The 23,681-nt window shown below is 27.3% G+C and overlaps 1 protein-coding gene across 7 annotated transcripts in view; it reads left to right on the forward strand.

Annotated features, from left to right (window-relative positions):
- Positions 1-23,681, forward strand: part of LOC111681979 (IQ motif and SEC7 domain-containing protein 1) — a 53,887-nt gene that overhangs the window by 4,306 nt on the left and 25,900 nt on the right. Inside the window, exon 1 of one of the 7 annotated variants that reach the window (XM_046953241.1) lies at positions 4,263-4,874. The exons of 4 other annotated variants lie outside the window; for them this stretch is intronic. In XM_046953241.1, coding sequence (XP_046809197.1) covers positions 4,849-4,874 — 26 coding nt within the window. In that variant the 5' untranslated portion in view covers positions 4,263-4,848. Of the gene's footprint in view, positions 1-4,262; positions 4,875-8,612; positions 8,937-23,681 lie in introns of those variants that run through there. 2 more of the 7 variants (XM_046953239.1, XM_046953238.1) reach the window with 2 other exon arrangements.

The raw sequence follows: 23,681 nt of genomic DNA on the forward strand, positions 1-23,681 counted from the left end.
GGATCGGCCCATATTTGACCTATATAAAGCCTCATTTAGAAATTTTAGTTTTTTTTTATCAATAAATGGCTTAAATATTTTGGAATTATGGTAATATTCAACATAAAAAACAACACAAAAATAAAAATTTTATAAAAGTAAAAATTGTAAAAATATACTCATGGTGTAGGGTATCATATGGTCGGCCATGCCCGACTATACTTTCCTACTTGTTTTATAATTGCATTAGACCAATCACTTGCCATGAAAAACAGTTTTATACCATGATTTTGCCACTGCTTAACTTAATATTCTGCGGGTCCACTATCTTTCCCCTTGGGCCGCCTTACAAATGTCCTAAATAAATTTGGACTCTTCTAAAAAAGGACATTATTTTATATTAATTCGACAGTTTATGTAATCTTTGGCAAAGAGTAGAGAAGTAGAACGATTATTTCTAAAACTAAAAAGTTTTCTGGCAGGACAACTACAACCAAGACCGGTTCTTTTCCATTTGTTTAACCATAAGAGTTCTTATTTCGAACTTTTTGTTAATAACTAACCTAGAGGAGTATTTTTTTGAAATTTTTCGAATTCTATTATCATTAATAATTATCCTGCATTAGAGCAGTTTTACAAGGTCTTCAACCCATATGTTGAGTTTTCATTGTATCTTTCTCATGAAATTTTTAAATATTTTTGAAATTGTTGATTTATTCATTAAATATTAATCACAGATCAAAAAATATTAGGTAAAAATTAAAATAAGTATTAAAATTGTTATTTATTTGATTTTTAATTAATTTTAATTAAAATTATCTAATTAATAATGATTAAAATATTAAAATCTTCAAATATCATTGCAATAAAAAAATAATGATATCCAAAATAGTTTTAAACTACCATGTAGGTAATTTAATTCTTTATAGATATTTATGGTGACTACAAATAATGGTAATTTTTAGAGTCCGACCGAACTCAAAATTTCGTTCGGTACCGAACACCGAACCCGAACTTCGGTAAATTTGAAAGTTCGGCCGAACTCGAATTTTGTTTGGTTTTCAAAGATCGGTGAACACGAACTTTTTTCTTCAATGAAAAACGCATTTATGATTAAAAAGTAATGAATTTATAACATGACTAAAATATGGACACCCGGAAGATTTTTTGAAGACGGTCTTCAATTAGCAATTGTGTAAATTATCAACTTATTCCGAATTCCAGGGTGATAATTTTTTAATAACAAACCATTTTGGTTAAATGCATATAACTTAATAATTTTATTTTTGGTATTTAAACGATTTATTGACAATGATATAATTCATGATTGTAGTCTAAACATATTATAGCTATTGTAACAATTTTAAAATATTATATTATGATTAAATACCGTCAAAATATTTCATCATGATATTTTGGTATTTATCATAATATTGTTTTAAATATGTATCGATATATACCTACAAGAAATACTTAACACAAATCGCAAATTTCAATTTGTTGATTTTTATGAAATTTTGGTTCATAAAAAAATTTAAGTATAATTTCATAAAAATACTACTATTTTTAAGCATGTTATGAACGTTAGTCATTTTCTTAAGCCATGTCCAAATGTGAACCGATTTTGTCCATTTTTAATACCAATCAAACTGACGGACATGTCTAGATCGTTTGAGAATAAGGATCTAGAAAATGTTGATGTTACAAATGAGATCAAAGATTTCTAATCGAAACTAGATAAGTTAAATTAAATGTTTCTCTTTTCTTTGTTTTTTAATCACTTTCTGGTAAACAGTTTTTCAAATCAGCCGAAAAACGAATAGTTAAAAAGGCGTTCAGTACCTATGTATATCCGAAATTTATTGTACAGATAATTTCTATAAACAAATTTTCAGCAAATAAACATTTTATAAAAAGTTCGGCGTTCGGTGTTAGGTCAAAATTCCGCCGAAAACCGCACATTGGCCGAACCTTACTTTTTACCGAACTCCGAACCCGTACCGGAACGTTCGGTCGGTAATTAATCAATTAATTTTACGGTGAAAAATATATATATTTTTTTAATTTTCTATAGGATCACATCATTATAAAACAATAAAAGATAGAAACACTACAGAATCACTACAATTAAAAAAATAATTTAAATTCAATTTAAAAAATTAAGAAGAAAAATATCCTGAAAATAAAATTAAAAAATGCAGTGTTAAGCTGAAGAAATACTCCCGGATTTCCATGCATACATAGGCAGGCCTCGTTCAGTGGTTTCTGTGCTGATGATTGCAACACCCAAAAATTTCCTACACTCACCGTAAAGTGCACCAATCAACTGATAATGAACTGGTTCATATTTAGGGGAAAGATGCATAATTTTAACATTAGCGTTTCATTGGCGAGCATGGGTTCGTGTTTGGAATAATAGCACGTCATTGAAATGAGTGCTTATAACCAGTGAACATTCGATGATTCTCATGCAAATTTTCATTGGTGCACTATATTTATTTTAAAATGCATTAAAACACGTTTAGCATTCAGCCAACGTGGTATTTTCTTCTCTTATTAATCAAGATGTTAAAATGTACTTAATATTATTAATTTTAACAAATGTTAAATACAAAAATGTATTAAAATTAATTATTTGTATTTGTAATATTTATTATATGAAATGCACGTTTCTTTTAAATTCTAAGAGAATACCAAGTTATAGTGAATTTTAAAATTCTTATAGCAGACTTAAGTGAATTATGTGCAATTTTTCATGACTTCACTTATGACAAATTTCTAAGAATTTTGGCATGTATATAAAATGCATTAACAAGAATACGTTCAAAAGAAATCCTAAAAATATCCCTTCTTCTTGAACAACTTAAAAATTTTTTTCTGGGTAGATTTGAAATAAAATGAAACTTCAATTTGAAAAAAATTAATATATATATATATATATATATATATATATATATATATTATATATATATATATATATATATATAATATATATATATATATAATATATATATATATATAATATATATATATATATATATATTATATATATATATATATATATATATATAATTATATATACTTTGAATACTTCTGAATACTTCTGAATACCAACTAAAAAGTTATCGGGATAAATCCTGTTTCAACGTGACGAACGTGATATTTAAAAGTCTATGGAAGAAGGATCTCTATCTTTCTATATTTGTATGTTTTAAGGTAACTATTATTTCAACAAATGTATTCCGATAAAAGTCCATTTAAATATTAGCCTTTAAAATAATGAAAAACTATTAAAAGCAAATGCTACTAAAGGCGCAAAAATATACCTGAAATATTATTGTAACTTTTAATTTCGATTTCTCATCATAGTGGTTAAGAAAAGCTGGGGTCTTTAATATAATAAAATTTGAATCTTTTTCTATAATAATAGAAGTTGAAATTTTATTTTTGATGACTTTTAGTTTTTGAGCTACGGTGGACTTTTTGGTGGAAATGCCCATATACAAAGGTCAGAAGTAATACTTGTATATTTTTATTGGTCAAATTTCCGTAAATTTTTTTTGCGTAAAAAGTAGACATGATAAAAATGTTTTGTTACCACACCTGGATTTAGGACCACTAAATGTATCCCAGGTCAGTGTTACAAGTATTATTCAAAATTGATTGTGCCGATTTTTGTAGAGACAAAAATATATGCAATATAAATAAGATGTATTTTATTTTATTGCAACAAATTCTTTATTTGCAACAAATGATTTGCATGCAGAATTACAGGGTTAATACATTGTGGGGACACTGTCATATTTTTGTTGGTAAAATTACTAAAAAAAAGTACAATAGTACCTTATTTCCATCCCTAATCTGTGTTAAGAGAGCTAGAGGAAAAAAGAGAGAAGGAAATAAAAAAGAAAACAACAAAAACAATGCTTTCCACCTTTTTATTTAATCCAACCCTTAAATATTTCTCTCTATAAAATTTCATATAGTGTATTTTGCAGTTCTAAAATTTTAGTAAATGTATTTTTTTATATTTTGAAATTAAATGTAATTTTTTAATAGATATTTCTATTAAATTTTAAAAAATAACATTGTTTTATAATGTGCCATTCAGAACATAGAGTGTGAACTATTATGTCTGCATTTAATTATAGCTGCTGCAACCCTCTCCACTTGCAATGGTTTTAAATAAGGACGGGCAATTCTCTCATTTCCAGTGGTGGATGTGACTGGAAAATATATATGTATTTTATTTTATTATTGCCAGTTAGTTGATAGTTCTCAAAACTGAAACATGACGGTAATAGAGTTTACGGTATTCTAATGCAAAAAATAACATTTTATTTAAAAGTGCATTAAGACATCACACAAATAACTATAAAAATCAAAATATGTTTAACATTCAGCTGCTAATTAAATGCTTCATTAATTTTAAATAATTTAATTTAAAATACCTTTATCAAAACATTTCATATTATTTTAAAAAGAAGTTTATAAGTCATCAGCCGATTTGTGTATGTATACCGTGTCTTCTTCGCCTTCATAATAAGGGAGGAACATATAATACATATTTGGAAATGTAACTTTAAAAAATAGTGAAATAATGAAATATTTTATTAACATAATCTAAAAATAAACAAAAAGTAAATAAATATTTTTATAGAATAATAAAAATACATGTTTTGAAAAAAGAACAAGTTATAATTCAAAAAATTCCTTTTTTGAGTCTACATGCCGTCCTCTTCCTTCATACACATTGTCTTTGACTTGCCTTGCTTTGTTTGGAATAGAATAGACACTATCTATTACAAACTATAAAAGATATAAGGAAATATTAACCCAAAATTTTTCAATTAATATATACATTCAAAAATGATTACTTCAAACGACATTTATTGGTAAGTTTTATTGCAATTTATGTTATTCAATGTCCAATTATTGATTTTTATGATTCTATCTATGTATATAAAAAACATTTTTTTACATAAAATTGTTTAAACTTTAAAAGCAATGAATCATAAACAGAACAATTTAATATTTAAAATTTGTTTCTATGTAATATTTAAATTTGTTGTATTATATAATTAAAATGCACTGATAACGGTCCATAACTAATGTGTCCTTTATTTTTATTAATTCAATCATCTACCTTAGGGTTGGTTGTCACTGGGGCTTAACATTCTGTTAGGTTAAACTCGAAACATATTTAGGAGGATCTTAACCGATGATTGTGTTTTTATGTAATAAATTTAAGATCAGCTGTTTTTTAGTATTGCCAACTTTTCAGTTAAAAAAGTAAAGAGAAAATTAAAAAAAAAGTTAAATTCACGTATTCATGTCATCCTTTTTCGTTAACGAAATTGCGAAAGTGTAAAATCTTGTAGTAATATTACAAATTCGCACAAACTTTTGATTTGTCAAGGGCATATTTTTGAAAGAAATTGTGTTAATGTTGTTTTTGTACCCTACACCACTATGGTGGGGAGAGTATTATGAGTTTGTGCTGATGTTTGTAATATCCAGAAATATTGGTCATACATCCATCAAATATACCAATCAATCGTTTCAGAATAACTTCCTGAGACGAACGGAGCCTATTTAGAAAGGCAAAAATCGGTTTATTATTACCTATGTAGCTCATAGTTATGTTAAATGTTTAAGTATTCCTAAAAAAATCGTCACAGCTTAGCTTTGTATATGTCTAAATGTTACTGCCAATTATTTTAATGCTTGTACTGAGAGATACAAAATTTGAGTCTCACTAAATAAAGTCTTTCATATTGATTGATCTAATTCAACTGCAAGTTTTATACTTAAAATATTTTCCATTAGTTTGAGTTTTCTCATTTGTTTTTTAACTGATTTTCGATTATTCGAACATAATATTATAATAATGATCGCCATATGAATATCCTCGTATCGAGGAATAATTGTCATTTGTTTTACTGATTTCAGATTATTTATTATAATAATGATCGCCATATGATTATTATAATAATGATCGTCATATGAATATCCAAGTTTCCTTCCGTATTTTCTCTCAAGGTATGACGGATTCATTGCATATTTACATATGTATGTTCGTACTCTTTAACACAAATTTTTGCATGGTCATATTATTTGTGTACTTGTGTAAAGCCAAATCCAAATGTCTTCATATCGAGGAATAATTGTCATTTGTTTTACTGATTTCAGATTATTTCTACGAAAAAGCCGATTAGGATAATACCAATACTTTTATGCATTACAAACTCCAATAAATGAAAAAATCCTCCCTAATGCAGACATATACTAACATATGTTTATACAATACACGGTTTTACTTGTTCAGACTTTATTGTAAATGCAAAAGAGATACAATGATAAGAGAAATGTATTCGCTTATGAAAGCACATAAAAAACAATACAAAGTTATATAACAGAAAAAAATCATCTTTTCATATCATCACTCACTCAATTGTCGATTGATTTTAACATTTCTTAATAAAAACACAAAGTTTAAACAGAAACAAAATGCTCGCTTTATAACTAAATTTGAAAAAACTTGAATGAATACACATACATACATAGACACGTACATACAAACGTTCATACATATATAGGCACATACATACATACATATGTATGTATGTACATAAATACATACTCCTAAATAGAGTATACATTAAGTTGTAAGTCTATTTATTAACAAAATAATTCCAGCAACTAAAGTTGTAAGATTTTTACTTCAAATAACATACTTAAAGTACATTAAATTTTGATGCAAAACTAGATCTAATCTTATTATTATTCTCATTTTTGGATGTCAAAAATAATTTAAATGCATCTAGTTACACGCTTATGTAATTAAAGAAATTAAGTTGTTTGTAGTTTCTTTTAGAAACGTTTTTTCCTCCTAATATTTAACATGTTCGATTATAAAACGCATTTTAAGATTTGATTTAAACTTTTCAAAAATTTAAGTTTTGTGGAATATGCCAATGTTACGGAAATAATTAGTTGTGGTCAGAGCACCATTGGCAGCTTTAAACTACATTTTAAATGATATCTTATGTTTTATATTTTTTTAAATATAAAATACTGGAATAGAAAATATAGCTAAGAAAGCGTGATTTGGGAATTTTATAATTTTATAATATTTTGATAAATTAAAAATATTCTTATTCCTAAAAAGAATTAATACGTATTTTTTGGATCATTAAACTATGTACTTTGTTTTTCCTCTGTGCGGTACATGTATTTATTCTAAATTTAACTTGTATTTTAATTGTTCATTTATATACATACATATAATTGAAATATATACATATGTATATTAGGGAGTTATTTTCTACCTTTAGACTCGAAGATTTCATGAACGGCATTTATATGTAGTACTTTTGACAATTTAGTGGTATTAAACTCATTTTTTGATGTTATTTTTAATACAAATGTATTCAAAACTGATGAAATGTGAATGAACATTCAGTTGATATATACTATCGCTATGTTGACAATCAATGGCCGAGTATGACTCGGGTTGTTTTGGTGCGAAAATCCGATTGTCGTGGGAACGTGAGAACTCTTCACTATATAAAGGTCTAACTCAGCAGATTTAAAAGGTTGAAAAATAAAAGTTAACAAGGAACACCCTAATGAGTATACACATTGTTAATGTAATGAAGGGCAATAAAATAGATAAAACAAATATAATAATTGCACTAATATTAGTTGAAAAAAATCCGTGAGTAAATATTAAACAACTGTTTGAATTATGTATGTTCTTACCCTGCAGGCTACGAAGTGATAATCGGGACCTTTTTTACTGCTTGTCAAAATAAATAGTTATCTTTTGTAATTAAAGTGGTCGTTAGTCAAATCACTATATTTCGATATTGCTAGCAATTATTTCTATTAAGTTTTTAAAAATAAGTTCCAAAATAATGTTTCGTTCTGCAAAAGGTACTTTTTGAATTTTCTATAATATTAAACCTTGGCACAGCCGAATACTTACTTACTTGTTTTAGTATTACTTTCTCTTTAATACTTTAGACTTAGAATTAGTGTAATAAATGGTAATATGATATGCAAATAGTGTCAATCAATTATCTTTTGTTGATAATTGTTTGTTTGACATAGCCGAACTGGTTTGGTAATCTGCCGGGTGTATTTGTTTGTAGTTAGTGGGGTATGAGTGAGCGGTAGCGGTAAATTTATGTATATATGAATCTATGTATGTATGTACTCACTTCCATACTTTTGAATGTCGCTATGTACATACATATTTTTATTTGTTTATTACTTGCTCTTACTGAGTATTCGAAACTGCACTTGTACTCGCCGTATGCTATTTGTTAGTAGCAGCAATGAAGCAAGAGTTAATATTGTATTGTTGTTGTTTTTGTTTGTAAGTCTGTAGCTTGGCCTTAATATAGACAAGCTTGAATTTAAGCCAAGCTTTTAACACACATAGATAAAATAAAAATAAAAAAATACAAAAGTTTGTGTTGTGTCTATCTATGTACTTATACCACTGTACATAATACATATAGGCATACATACATAAAACATATGAACACAAAGACTGAGTCTGACTTATATTTTATGGTGGGTATTTACTAATTCGTACGAGGCGAGTATTTTTAGTTTATATTCGTGTGTTGTGCAAAGCGTGTTGTTAGCTTTTAAAGTCGTCGTGTTGCCAATTCCATCGAAATGGTATTGAGTTTTAAATACCACTAAAATAGCAAAAAATACCTGTTCAAGTTTTATTTTCAAATAAATAAATAATATATACCCACATACATACATACATACGTATAAAAAATCCCAAATTCAAAACGAAAACGAAATCAAATAGATGTTTTTATTTGTATGGTTTGATTCGTTGTGCTTTGTGTTCAAAAAAGAAAATATAAAAAGAAAATGAAATACCTATATTAAAATTAAATTTTTTCATCTAAACTGATCGTCTATATAGTGTAATAATGTTTCAGTAAATTTGTGTAAAATAACGCCAAGATTGGGATTTAAATATCAGTGATAATTTAATTCTTCAATACATTGTATCTGAATTAATAATTAAATCGATCGATAAAACAGATGACACAAGTCATTTTATTATTTACATACGCATATCCACACATATAAAAATATGTACATATGAATATAAAATACCTTTATACATGTTTTATTTAATTCAAAACGTCATAGAAATTTGCCTTTCTCCACCTTGTACCGTCATAATAATAAAAAACGCATATGTATAAGTGTTATTTACACACAATCATCTGTACATACAAACAAGCAAATAAACAAACTTACATGAACGTCAGTCTATAGTCGATTGCTAAACGTAAGCTACGACGACGAGCACTCTCTACTCCATTCATTGTATTGTATCGTATTTTATTGTATAGTGTAGTTGTTATTTTACATACATCGATAGTATGTGTTAATTGTAATGTTCCCACATCAAAGAAAACAATACAAAAATTATAACCGAGTATTTAAACAAGCAAACGAAACAACGAACGAACGAAGATAGACGAAACAACTTAAATAATAAGCAAATATAGATTGTATATATGTATTAAGTTAATACAAAAGTACAAAATTTATCATATCTCTTTTCTAACGTTATTTTTCTCGTATTGTAGCTGTGTTCCATTTCCATTTAAAATACACAGTATAAAGATGACAAATTTTCGCGAATTTACATAACAAAGTTTGCTAAATATTCCGGTAAATTGCCAGAAGTTACTCTTGTTTTCATTTAACAAATTGGTTCTGTTTTTTGTTTACTTCAAACAATTACAATTTAAGCAAAAATATGTTATCGCGATTATATTGCAATTCTAAACAATAATGTACTTTCAGATAATTCAATTTTGACGATACCAATTGTAGCTTCCATATACCATATAAAAAGGCCCTAGAATTACAGATTGTTCAATTACTATATCAAAAAAGATGGGGCGTATATTGATTTTGTTATTTCGTTTGTAACACAACGAAATATTGGTCATAGACCCAAAAAGTATATATATTATGGGTCCCTATTAAATTCTAAAAAGATCTAGCCGTCTGTCTGTCTCTCTGTTGAAAGCTCGATAGAGTCCGAATGGAACGAGGTAGAGGATTAAAATTTTCCACAAATATTCTCTAGAGGTAAGGTTTGTTTTGTTTTGAAAATGGGCAATTTCGGTTCGCGTTTTCGGATAGCCCCATACAAGTGGATAGCCCCATACAAGCAATGAAACTCGGCATAAATAAGTTTCAAAATCTCCCTACCAAATTTTATGAGGATCGGTCTATAATTGACCCTACTTCCCATATAAGGTACCCTTCAAAAATGAACCCTCTCTTTTATACAAGGTCTTCTTTAGTTAATTTTGTGAGTAATATCACCTGATGTTTATAGGGGAGGATTGCTTTTAATGCATACGGTTTGATGGTGGGTATATGAGATTCGGCACAGCCGAATATAACACTCTCACTTATAGTATTTAACAAATTCATTTTATTTCAGTGACCTTTTGGTTTTTGTAGGATTTAATATTTTCATACGACTATCGATGTTAGTTCACATATTGTGGAAAATTTAGGCTTTAAAAACAGTATTGTCGCCCTGTGTTATGACTGTGTCTAAAATTTAATTCAATTATATTTTATTTAGTGATGTCATTTCGATGCTAGCAAACAAGTAATTTTAAAATAATAATCATACATATAAGTTTGTTTTTGTAGATAAATTTAAAATATAGATGAAGTAAATTATTGGACTCTTTTCGATTAAATAACATTAATTAAAATATTAAGTTATAATTGTATTGTTGTTTACAATTATGAAAGAATACGCAAAAATGTAGTTAAGTACAAACTGAAGAGTATAATAATTATATTATTATTATTATTATTATTATTATTGATTTTACAAATCTTTATAAAAATACGGGAAGGCAACTATTATTGCATACTATTACGATTACGAACATTATGCACATAATAAAATAAAATGTTTTCTCAATTTTCTTTTGGCTTTTTTTGTACGTGTCTTTGTTTTATTTTTGTTTCTGCTTTTTGTTTTCAAATTGTTTCCGCTTAAAAAATTAAAGTTTTGTTAAAAAATAAAAAATGCAAAATGAAATATAACAAGTAAGAGTGTTATATTTGACTATGCCGAATTGTATATATGTAGGTACTAGAGTATTCAATTATTCGGGTTTTTGTCTAATTCGATTTATTCGACAAATAATTATTTGAGGTTTTATGTTGGCCGGTTAATAATCGGATAATTCAAAATTATTCGGTTAATCGAATAAAAGGAAAGTGGATATTTTTTAATTGTTTTATTTTCTTTCTACAATATTTTTCTTCCTATAACAAACAAAATTATAATTTTCAACTTCTGTAACTTAGTTCTATTAAAGTTTGTTAAGTTTTTTCTCAAATATTAGGAATCCTTTTCTATATAAAGAAATTAATTTAATAAATAAAAAAATAAATTTATGTCGAATCTCATTTCATTCGCCAGATCGTGTTAGAAACAAAAGAGGATCCAGAATATTTCCTGAGAAAAAATATGCAAAAATGAAAATGCAATCATTAACCCTTTAGATGTCATGACACTTTCTGATTTTAAACGTGTGATATCAGAAAAAAAAAAACGGGAATCTTATTAATTTTAGAAACTTTTATATATACTTTATATGTTGATTATTATGATCAATATTTCGATGTGTAACAAAAAACGGAATGACAAAAGATATTCCCCCATTTTTAATTATGGTATAAATGTAAATATTGTGCTGGCCCACAGTGTAATGGAAAATTCGAAATACAATTCCTATAAAAGCCAGAATAAACACTTAAAAGTACAAATGAAACATATTTTCTTTTTTCGCAGTTTCTGAAAAAGTTTACGCACAAATCGTGATAAAGCTACAAATATTAATTTCCTACTTTTTATATATTTTATACAAAAATTGCAAATTCTGTGCGTGTTGTTTTAGAAACGAAATGACCGGAAAAATGTTTTTTAAGTAGCACAATATATGTTATCATATGGTCATAGGAATTAAAGTTGTATATGGCTTATTTACTTAAAATGAACTCTGACTTTTTTAAAATTACTTGATTTACATATAAAGTAGAGATCAACACTAGTATTCAATAAAATTTTTTATTTTAGATTTAAGGCAAAGCACACTTTCGGCTTAAAACCCATTAATAAAATTGTAATATTCATAAACAAACAATAAACCTACATTAACAATTGTGCCGTTATTGTACAATAAGTGTTGCGTACAATTAGGAAAAATATTCGTTAATTAGGTTTTCTTAATTTCATATTTTTATACCCACCATCAAAAAAGATGGGGGTATATTGATTTTGTCATTTCGTGTGTTACACAGATTACGAATACAAGTATAGCGATTCAATTCGACTCAGGTGACTTCCTTGCGAGGCAAAATCTCTTAACCAAATTGTATGTTGATTAGCCCTTAGAAAATTTGTTTAACGCTCATTACTGGCCTATAAAAACGAGTAACACGATGAAATTCTATATAAATTGACCCTACCCCATCATTGGGAAATTATGAACTTTAACGATCACTACTGGCTTAAACGATGAAATTCGTCACAAACATGATTTGTATAAACCATAACCGTTCTACAAAATTTTGCAAGGATCGGTCTATAATTGACCCTACCCCCATAATTGACCCTACCACGAATATAACCCCTCTTGTAAAAAACAAGTTAATAATAATAGAATAATAACGATTTCATTTTAAAAATTAATATTTTTTAATTCGGAATAGCATTATAAGTAGTTAAACCCTCATTAATGGACCTCGTTCAAATATTACCCTCATGTTCTTATTAATATCGATATACATATGATAATAAATTACTATTATTCATAATTTTCAACGTTTATTTATATGACAACGGTTCGATGGTAGGTAACACCCTTACTTGTTGCTTATAATCAGGGCAAGGATTTCTATACAAATGCATGTTTGCAGTCAGAAACTCCAAATAACTTTTAACTAGTTTTCTTTTCGAATCAAAGAATTTGCTACAAAATGGCATTGATTTGTTATTGCATACTTTATTATAAATACATAAATTGCATATTTTGCTCTAAATTGCATAATTTTGCATATGTCCAACATTTTTATAGCATATATTGCAATTTTTTTAGTTTTTCTAAAACAAATTGTTTTGTTTTCTCTGTATTTCATATTTTTACAACAAATTTTGTGTTTAAATATTTATAATTTTCAATATTTAAGTATTAATTTCATTCGAACTGTATGAATTTATTATCGATGAATAAATTATTATTTAAGGCTCGATTTTTTAAAAATAAATTTCAACAAATTTCGATTTTACAACAAAATACTAGGTTCTATGAAATACAATTTTACATAGTGCGGAAGGTATTTTGTGTTTGTGCTGCTAATTGTAACATCCAAAATATTGGTCATTAAATTATCGGTTCAAGTATTTCTGAGTCTGTCCATCTGTGTGTCCATATAAAAAGATAACTTGATGAAATTTTGTAGTTTTTATATTTGTCATTCGTGGTCGTGGTTCCGTTAGTACATAAAGACCTTAAAAACCTGTATAATTGTTGACAAAAACATAAGATCTGAATATTTGTTAATATGGACCTTACAATGGAAATATTTTTTGGTGCATATTTTTTAAATTTTTTGTGCATATTTTTTAAATTTTTTGTGCATATTTTCCATTTTATAGTGCATATTATAAGCGCATAGTTTTAATTTTTTAGTGCATGAAAATCCTTGCCCTTATAATGTATTTTTGACGATAAAAACGAACTTTTTAGAAAAATAAGAATATATGTATATGGATATAATAAACGTTTATTTACTTTAGATGTAAAAATATAACATCATATTTTTTTATGGCTCATTTTTTGCAATTTTTGATAAGTTATTGCAAGTATTGATAAATTTCTGTGATATCTGACCAATTTTAGCGGCGAATATATTTTGCAGTGGTATAACCCTAATTAATATAATTTACCCAATTAATTACTTTATGGCATTATATTTAACCAACCAACTATGAATAAGTAATATTTCTATATTCGTCTGTGCCGGATCTTATATACCCTTCACCAAGTATGTTTTAAAAAACAGTTTTTATTTATTTTGTATCTCTGCATACATATCACACATAACATACACACAAACAAATATAAACTGTAGCAGAAAGAAATATTAACCGTTGTACTGTAATACCACCGTATTACCACCCTCAAATAATTACAGCTGTATTACCAACATATTACTGCTTTATCTCCTTGTTCTTGTTATACCCACTTACCTTCTTGAGAACAGAACAGCATGCAAACATACAAAAAAAATTCACAGCTGAATAAAACCGAATACATCTCCACACGCACATCTTTATCCAATTCACAGTGTTGTTGTTGCTTTTTTTTTAACAAAGCATGAAAAAAAATGTGGCTTTTTTGGTGAAATTTTCAGACGTTGTCTCGGATTTTTGCTCATATCTCCAGAATATATATACTTTATATATTATATATATAGGGTCGAAAAATTATATTATAGAAATTACAAACGGAATGACAAACTTATATATACCCTTCTCACGAAGGTGAAGGGTATAAAAAGGCAAATCAAATGAGTTGCTCATCATTTGGTTTACAGATGGGCATTTCCTAATTGTCTAAAAATGTTGCTGGCCAATTGGTATTTTGTCAATTATTCATCTATAGATCCAAAAATGCCTAGGTTTGAGTTTTTTTTTTACTAAAATATAATCGTTTACAAATTTGTAAGCGTTAAAATTATTCTTTCTGGATTTTATTTTAAACGAAAACATAATTAGTTTTTGTTATCAACCTAAAATTATCAAAAATTGCTTTATCTGAGAGAAAATTTGCTAAAAATCAACTTATTGTATGGTTATAGGTTATAGGTTTTTCTTTAGAAGTATTAGTGTAAAAAATATTTTCACAAAATATGAAAATACCACAGAGTTGCACAGAATTGGCAAAAATATTAGTAAACATTTTAGTATTATAGAAATTTTAAATATAAAATCAAATATTTCCTATAGTTCTTAACTTTTTTTACAAATTATTTTTTATGCGTAACATATGTCCTTCGAGGATCACAACACATTACATTTTGTTTCACTATTTTTTGCATATAGATTTCTTTCTTTCAAAATCTGGACATAAGTTTAGCACAAAATAAAAAAAAATCAATAAAAAATTAAAAATTAAGCAAAGAAATCGGATAAATTTATGTAATATCACTTAAAATTTTATATTTTGTAGAATAGTTGCACATTTTGATAACATAATTTCTTCTCCTGGACATAATCTTCACTAGATCCCACTAGAAATTTCATGACACAAATTTTAACTTTCAGTCCATAAATAGGCAAAATTCTTAGGAATTTGTGTTTTATTTGTTGCACCATTTAGTTTAATATGTTCCCTATTGGATTGGGATCTAGAAATTATTCTGGGCGCTGCAAACAATGTCAATCTCGCTCGCTTCCAAGAAGCTCCTCTCTGTACTTTTAATATATTTTAGGTCATTGTCGACCAAAAAACGCCATTTAACTGAACTTTTGTCCACTAATTTTTTTACTAAAATATTTAAGAGTCTATTATGATAGTCATACTGATCCATTTGTGTATCCACCTTGCGTATAGAACCTCCACTACGCCCGGAAAACGCCTAAGAATTCGTAATATTTCAAATTTACTTTGGTTGTTGCTGCATGTTTGGAGTACAGCATAATTACATTTTTCCATCAAATTTGATCCTATTAATCTTCAACTAGTATCCTCCAATCGTAAATATGCTAAAAGTGCTCAGATGAGCTGCTTGGAAGCGAGCGGGATTGTCATGTTTGCAGTGCCCAGTATATTTTCTCGATTCCAATTCAATAGAGAACATACATATAACATGATATGGACCAACAAATAAAAGCAGAAATCACCAAGAATTTGGCCAATTTATGGGCTGAAAGTTAATATTTATGTCAAGAAATTTCTAGAGGGTTCTGGTGAAGATTATGTCCAACTATTCCACAAAATATAAAATTTTAAGTGCAATAAGATAAATATAGCCGGTTGTTTTGTTTTATTTTTAATGATTTTTTAATTTTGTGCTACTTTGGAAAGAAAAAAATCTGTATGCAACAAAGTAGTGGAGCAAAATGTAATGTGTCGTGATCCTCGAAGGACATGTGTTACACATAAAAAAGAATTTGTTAAAAAAGTTAAGGACTGTAGGAAATATTTTATGTTATAGGCAACATATACCAAGTGTGCTAAATATCGTTAATACAAAATAAAAATAATTAGAACAAATAAAAATCTAAATTAGCTTTTTGTTATAAAAAAATTTCTGCTAAAGATGCAATATAGATATCACACATGTTTCTTATAAGGATGGCATAAAGTTTTAATATGCGAAACGTGACACAAATATGAATGAACTGATGTTCCAAATAAAACAATTTAAATTAATTGGATAATAATAATGTGCGGATCTATTATAAAATATGTATGCATGTAACTTACAAACGGACCCGAAAATATCACTTTTAGCTCCTAATTCGGTTAATTTAAAAAATCGGCAGATCTAAAATGTTTATAAACCTTAACCTTTATGCCAATTTTTATAACGATTGGACCTTAGTTGGCCCTAGTTCCATATAAAGTTTAATATCAGAAAAACACTTAAACGTCCGTAACTCACCTCTAATGACTAGTATTATGATTAAATTATGACTAGTATTATGACTAGTGCTATGATAAAATTTGTTACAAATAAGTTTTATATGAATTAAAATCAAACCGTAGACTTTTAGGAGGATGGGTCCATATTTGACCCTAGTCTCCATATAACTCCAGTTTTTTATTTTTATTTACAAATTGCTTAAACATGTATATAGGTCGGCCATGTCCGACTGCACTTTCCTACTCCTTTTGATTTGTTGAAGTGTGTGTATGCACTTCCAAAATATATATTTTATAACCTTTAAAAAATCAGGAGAAAAATCGATCACATACGATGTGTCACGTACATTATTAAAAAATGTTCATTTTAAAATTATATTATTTTTTTATATAAGAATTATGGATTACTAATGAAAAATATGTCACATAGTGTAAGAAATTAAAACGAAAAAGATGCGCTTACAGAATTCGCAGATTTTTGTAAATATTTACATGTACTTTAAAAACGATTCCGTTTTTTGTCACATATGATATCGCCATATTTTAATCCTTTTTTTGGAAACAAGGTTCCAATGGAAGAATCACAAAATTGTTTTCCAAGTACTCCTTATTTTACAAAATCTATCTATTGAATTGCCCATATGTATAAAAATGTCCAGCACAATATAAAATTAAATTTCTCCCAACACTTGCAAAAAGTGTGGAAACAGAAACCATTTATGTTTTCAATATGTTTTGAAGGTTATTTAAACAAATTTCTGTCAATATTAAAATAGTATTGAATTTTAGCAACATTTTAAGGGGTTGTTAATAATGCTACAAAAAAAAATTTAAAACTCTACCAAAATATTGCTAAATTGTTTCGAAATTGCAAAAATGTTAAATGTACAAATTTTAATAAAAACAAGTAAGAGTTCTATATTCGGCTGTGCCGAATCTTATATACCCTTCACCATGATGTGTTTAAAGCCTTTTGTACCTTTTGAAGAACGAAAAAGTACCAAAAAGTCCCCATATATGGGTCCTCAGTTAATCCGGGCCATACAAACTTAATTACATGTTCCTAGGTTCAATATTGTAGAAATTGTAAAAAGTACCTTTTGAAGAACGAAAAAGTACCAAGAAGTCCCCTTTTACTGGTTCTCACTTAATCCGGGATATACGAACTTAATAACATGTTTCTAGGTTCAATATTATAGAAATTTCAAAAAGTACCTTTTGAAGAATGAAAAAGTACCAAAAAGTACCCTTTCAAGGGTCCTCACTTAATCCTGGCCATACATACTTAATTACATGTTTCTAGGTTTAATATCGTAGAAATTGCAAAAAGTACCTTTTGAAAAACGAAAAAGTACCAATAAGTCCCCTTTTATGGGTCCTTACTTAATCCGGGCCATACATACATAATTACATGTTTTTAGGTTTAATAACGAAGAAATTGCAAAAAGTACCTTTTGAAAAACGAAAAAGTACCAAAAAGTCCCCTTGTATGGGTCCTCACTTAATCCGGGCCATACATACTTAATTACATGTTTCTAGGTTCAATATTGTAGAAATTGCAAAAAGTACCTTTTGAAGAACGAAAAGGTACCAAAAAGTCCCCTTTTATGGGTCCTCACTTAATCCGGGCCATACATACTTAATTACATGTTTCTAGGTTCAATATTGTAGAAATTGCAAAAAGTAACTTTTGAACAACGAAAAAGTCCCCTTTTATGGGTCCTCACTTAATCCGGGCCATACATACTTAATTACATGTTTCTAGGTTCAATATTGAAGAAATTGCAAAAAGTACCTTTTGAAAAACGAAAAAGTACCAAAAACTCCCCTTGTTTGGGTCCTCACTTAATCCGGGCCATGCATACTTAATTTCATGTTTCTAGGTTCAATATTATAGAAATTTCAAAAAATACCTTTTGAAGAACGAAAAAGTACCAGAAAGTCCCCTTTTATAGGTTCTCACTTAATCCAGGCTCTACATACTTAATTTCATATTTCTAGCCAATAACAAAACATTAGTGCTGCTCTCGCTCTGCTACTCTTGCTCTGCTGCTCTTGCTCTGCTTTGCTTTTATAAACAAATTACAATAACAATATTTACCGTATTGTTATGTATTTTGTTTTTGTTTTTTGCAGTTTCTGTCTGAGCATGAATAAAAAATCTAAATTTTATATGAAATTTTCAGAGGTTGTCTCGGTTTTTTGCTCATATCTCCGTTATTTATGGACCGATTTTGCTGATTTTAAATAGCGTTCTTGCCGGTCGTATGTCTGATAGAATTATGGAAGATTCGGATCTCGCAGATATCTGGGGTCTTCTAAAAACTGATTTCAACAAACATACAGACAGACAGACAGACGGACAGACGGACATGGCTTAATCATCTCCGCTACCTATAAGGATCCAGAATATATATACTTTATAGGGTCGGAAAATTATATTATAGAAATTACAAACGGAATGACAAACTTATATATACCCTTCTCACGAAGGTGAAGGGTATAAAAATACTAAAAACAGCATTAATTTTGTTTGTTAAAAAAATTTACATAATCAATTAGGTATAGTAATATTGAATATAGAGATGGGGGTAGTGCACTATTTTTTTAGTTAAATCAATATTTCACTAGCACTAAATATTATTTCAAAAAATATATTTTTCACTAATTTTCATCAGCTTAGGGGTAGTGACGCTAATATTTTTAGTACTAATATTTTTTAGTGATAATTTTATTTTTTTTAACTATAACTCAATTAAGTGGTAGTGTAGAAAAAGGCACTACACTCAAATAGTTAAATATTTGAACAGTCACCAACAAAAGGCTTCAATAATTTTCTTTGCACTATTTTTTTTAATGAGTGATCATGGAATTATTCTAATTGAAATACGATTATTGATTATATGTAGATACATACATATATATAATAAATAATTTTGACTTAAGAAACTTAATAAAAAAGGAATTAGAGAATTTGTAAGATATTAAATAATTAATTTTTTTTAAATATACATCTTTTAAAATGGAGAATACAGATTTTTAGAACGTTATTTTCTTTTAGCGGAATGGTGGACTCTCCTCAAGGGAATAAATTAAGTGATTCCAATTTCAAAAAACTTGTTTTACTTAAAGCCAATAATGGCTAATTTTTACTGTACTATGTTTTGTTTATTTCTGTTTTTTATCGTAATTGTGTAATTTTTGTATTTAAATACCTTTTTACAACTTTTTTCCTTAAATATAATAACCTATTAACTTAAACTTTCAATTGAGTGAAACATTTCTCTGTTGAAAACAAAAATAGTGCAGGAATATTTTTTTAACTAATAATTTAGTGTAGAAAAATTTATTTCACTAGGCTGTAAAAACAAATATTTTAACTATTTTTAAAATATTTTTAGTTAAAAATTTTAAATATCACTATCACTATTATTGAGTAAGGCTTATATTTTTCAAATCATCACTAAACTTAAATAAAAGTGGTGAATAATTTTGAACTACCACTAATAATTAGTGATAGTTAAAAATTAGTGCACTACCCCCATCTCTGATTGAATATAAATAATTTAGAGAAAATATTAATTTCCTTATTCATAATAATTTTATTAAACAAATTTTGTATGAGATTGATTGTGATTGTGACAAATTGTTATGAATAGAACCCAATATCTTAGAGAGTTCTATAACCTCATTTCTAAAATATAACTATCCATCATAAAAAGACGTGCAGAAAAAGGATTAAATGCATTCAACTAATAATGAAATAGTTTATATTTAGCTGAAACAATTAATTCAGAAATAGCCATTATCTTTTAAATCCTAAGAGAATACAAATTTATAGCGAGTTATTAAAATTCCTACAGCAGAGTTATATGAGAGAATTGGGTGAAAATGTTAATGCCTTCATTTATAACAAATGTATGTATTAGAATATTGGCATGTATTTAAACCCCATTAAATAGAATAAGTATTAAGATGAAAATGAAAATATTCTTGAACAATTTAAATTTTTTTCGCTGAATACTTAAAGTTATTCAACATTTTAAAACTTAATGAAAAAAATTACATACTTCCTGCCTTTTTTAATTGAAGTTCTAAATTATAATTATAAGAGTTAACAACAATTGTGCCGATTTATGTTTGTAAAAAACAACTTGGTAACCCTTTAAACATTCACAATCGTAGATTCTCTCTCGCAGATATTATAAACATACATATGTATGTAATGTGTGATTGTGTTGATATTGTATTTGTTTTGTGAAGAAGTTGTTTGTTGATTTTACTAGTCGCTATGGTTGATCGGTCAGTAGTGCTATTTTCACTTTTTATTTAACGTTGCCATCATAATCTAATCGCCTTAAAATTGTTAAATGAATTCTGGCACAATATTCTTTTTTCTATTATATACATATTTTAGAAGCAATTTTAATGTTATGAAAACTTAAAAATACCATCAATCGATGCGAATTAATATACAGAACAAGAGAAGAATAAAAACTTATATTTTTTTGAAAGGGGCTTCAGTTCTCTACTAGCTGTTAAAAATGTTCATCTCAGTAAAATATTTAAATAAATGTGCTTTAAATTGTTTTAGAGTATTTTTGGTCCACAAATGACTATTAGTGGTGTTGAAAGGTATTTTATTTTCACTTTTTTTACCGATATACAGTGTCACTCATAAGTATTCGAATTCAGGTATAATATAAAAAGAAAACAAATTTAATAATATATTTTGTATGTAAAATTAATAAATTTATTTGTTAAATTGTCGAGACAGTCCTTAGCTTTGATATCACGCTTTTTAAAACTTTAAAAATTCACATTTACCTTAATTAATTTAATTTTTTTAAAAAAAAGTCTATAAAATTACTTCACAAAAGTATTCGAATTTTTCCAGTATTTCTTGTTTGACCATATTTTACGAAACATTAAAATTAGAATTGAATGGTATTTTTGCTCAAAATTGTTTTAGGAGGTTACTATGAACCGAAAGGATATATTTTTAGCCCATAATTTTGGGGCATTTGTACCATATTTGCCATTTTTTTCTCTTTTTCCAGAGATAAAACCAAAATTTAATATTGGGATTTAATAGATTCCTTGAGGTATCTAAAAATAATAATTTTTGTTATAAGGATCTGTTTTTAAACATTCCAAGATATATTTTTGGTATCGTTCTTCTGTTTCTAATTAAATTATATGGATCTTAAGACCCTTTTCGTACCACTAGGATCGATAATTTCTGACGATGTCGGCTAGTATATATTATTGTAGATATAAGCGCTAATTTATTTTAAATTTTCAAGACACCATAGCGGTATACAACTCCAAAACATGCCTTAACAAAACGTCATTCTATACAGTATATTTTAGTTATTACTACTCATAACATTCATGATTATGTTACCCATTACAACAACACTGTATGTTCAAAATTTTGGGTTTATTTTGATCATAGTAGATAAAAAGAATGATTCCACTATATTGAATGGCGTTTCTTCGAGGCATGCTTTGGATTTGTACACTTCCACAATATATTAAAAACTTAAAACGTATAACAGCTGATATCTAAAACAATATATAGAAGACAAGTTTCCCCGAAAAATGTTGACCCTAGTATTATAAAAATATACTTGAGTTCCAATAAATTGAATTAGCGATAGAAGAATGATTCCAATAATATAACTTGGAACGTTTAAATACAGATTCTTGTAACAAAAAATATTATTTTTAGATACCCCAAACCAAATATCGAATTTTGGTTTTATCTCTGGAAAAAAGTAGAAAAAATTACAAATATTGCCAAAAATCGCATTTTAATAATATTACATAAAAAGATGGTACAAATGCCCCAAAATTGTGGACCAAATGGTCCAAAAATATATCCATTCGAGTATTATTGTCTTGATAATATAAAATATAAATGCGAAGTTTTATTAAAATCGGACATTTTTAACCCATAAGCTGTGGAGTTCAAAAGTCTAATTTTGCAATTCTCAGTGTACCAAATCAAAATAATATTTATTTGTCGGCCATATTTACCAAAAATTACTGGAATTTATCGAATATAGTCCGATATTTAAAATAGTGTGAGAAAAAGGTATATTAACCCTTTAAGGCACTTGGGAACAATTTAACGCCAAAGTTCAAAAATTCAAAAAACACTATATAGATATTTGAATAATGTTCTATATGATTAAAGGAATAACAGAAATAAACCAAAAAGTTCTATATTAAGCAAGAATTATAAAAATATAGATTACGCATTGCGCAGGTTTTTTTTGGTTTAAATCAACAGGTGTTCGATGTGCTACGTCACATCAGCAAATAAAGTGATTGACGTCTAAAAAAAAATTTAAAAAAATTTTAAAAACGTCAAAAAATTTTGTAAAAATTTAAAAAAATAAAATACTTTAAATATGAAATGCGCTGTGAAAAATTGCAAAAGCACCAACAACTCCAAGGCGTGCGAAATTAGTTTTTTTATTTGTATTATGTATTTTATTTGTATTGAAATATTTTTTTATTTTCCAAAAATGTCACTTTGTTTATGTTTTGCTTTTATTTTTCTCAAGTTCTAGGCTGATATGACGTGCATGCGCAGAACGAACATTTTTTTACATACTGAATGCGCAATCTATGTTTCTATAATTCTTGTATATTAAGTATAAAAAATTATACTTTAAAAGAGAAATTATGTTTTTGAAACTGATAATTTATGTAAACGTTTTTTAAGGTCGTTTTTTAATCCAATATGTCTAAAAAACAAACTTTATGTGGTCAAAAAGGGTTAATTCTTAAACCATATAGTAGTACATATAGGCGAAACTAAAGGGGTTTTAAAAGAAAAATTTTTATTCTCTTCACACAGACGAGCTCTGAGAGAATAAAACAAACTTGTGAGAACTAAACGCACTCACTAAACATCAAATTTCCTTCGCAAAATTGCGAGGATAT

This window comes from Lucilia cuprina, chromosome 5 (genome assembly GCF_022045245.1).
Source record: "Lucilia cuprina isolate Lc7/37 chromosome 5, ASM2204524v1, whole genome shotgun sequence".
In the NCBI taxonomy this organism is placed as follows: Eukaryota; Metazoa; Arthropoda; class Insecta; order Diptera; family Calliphoridae; genus Lucilia; species Lucilia cuprina.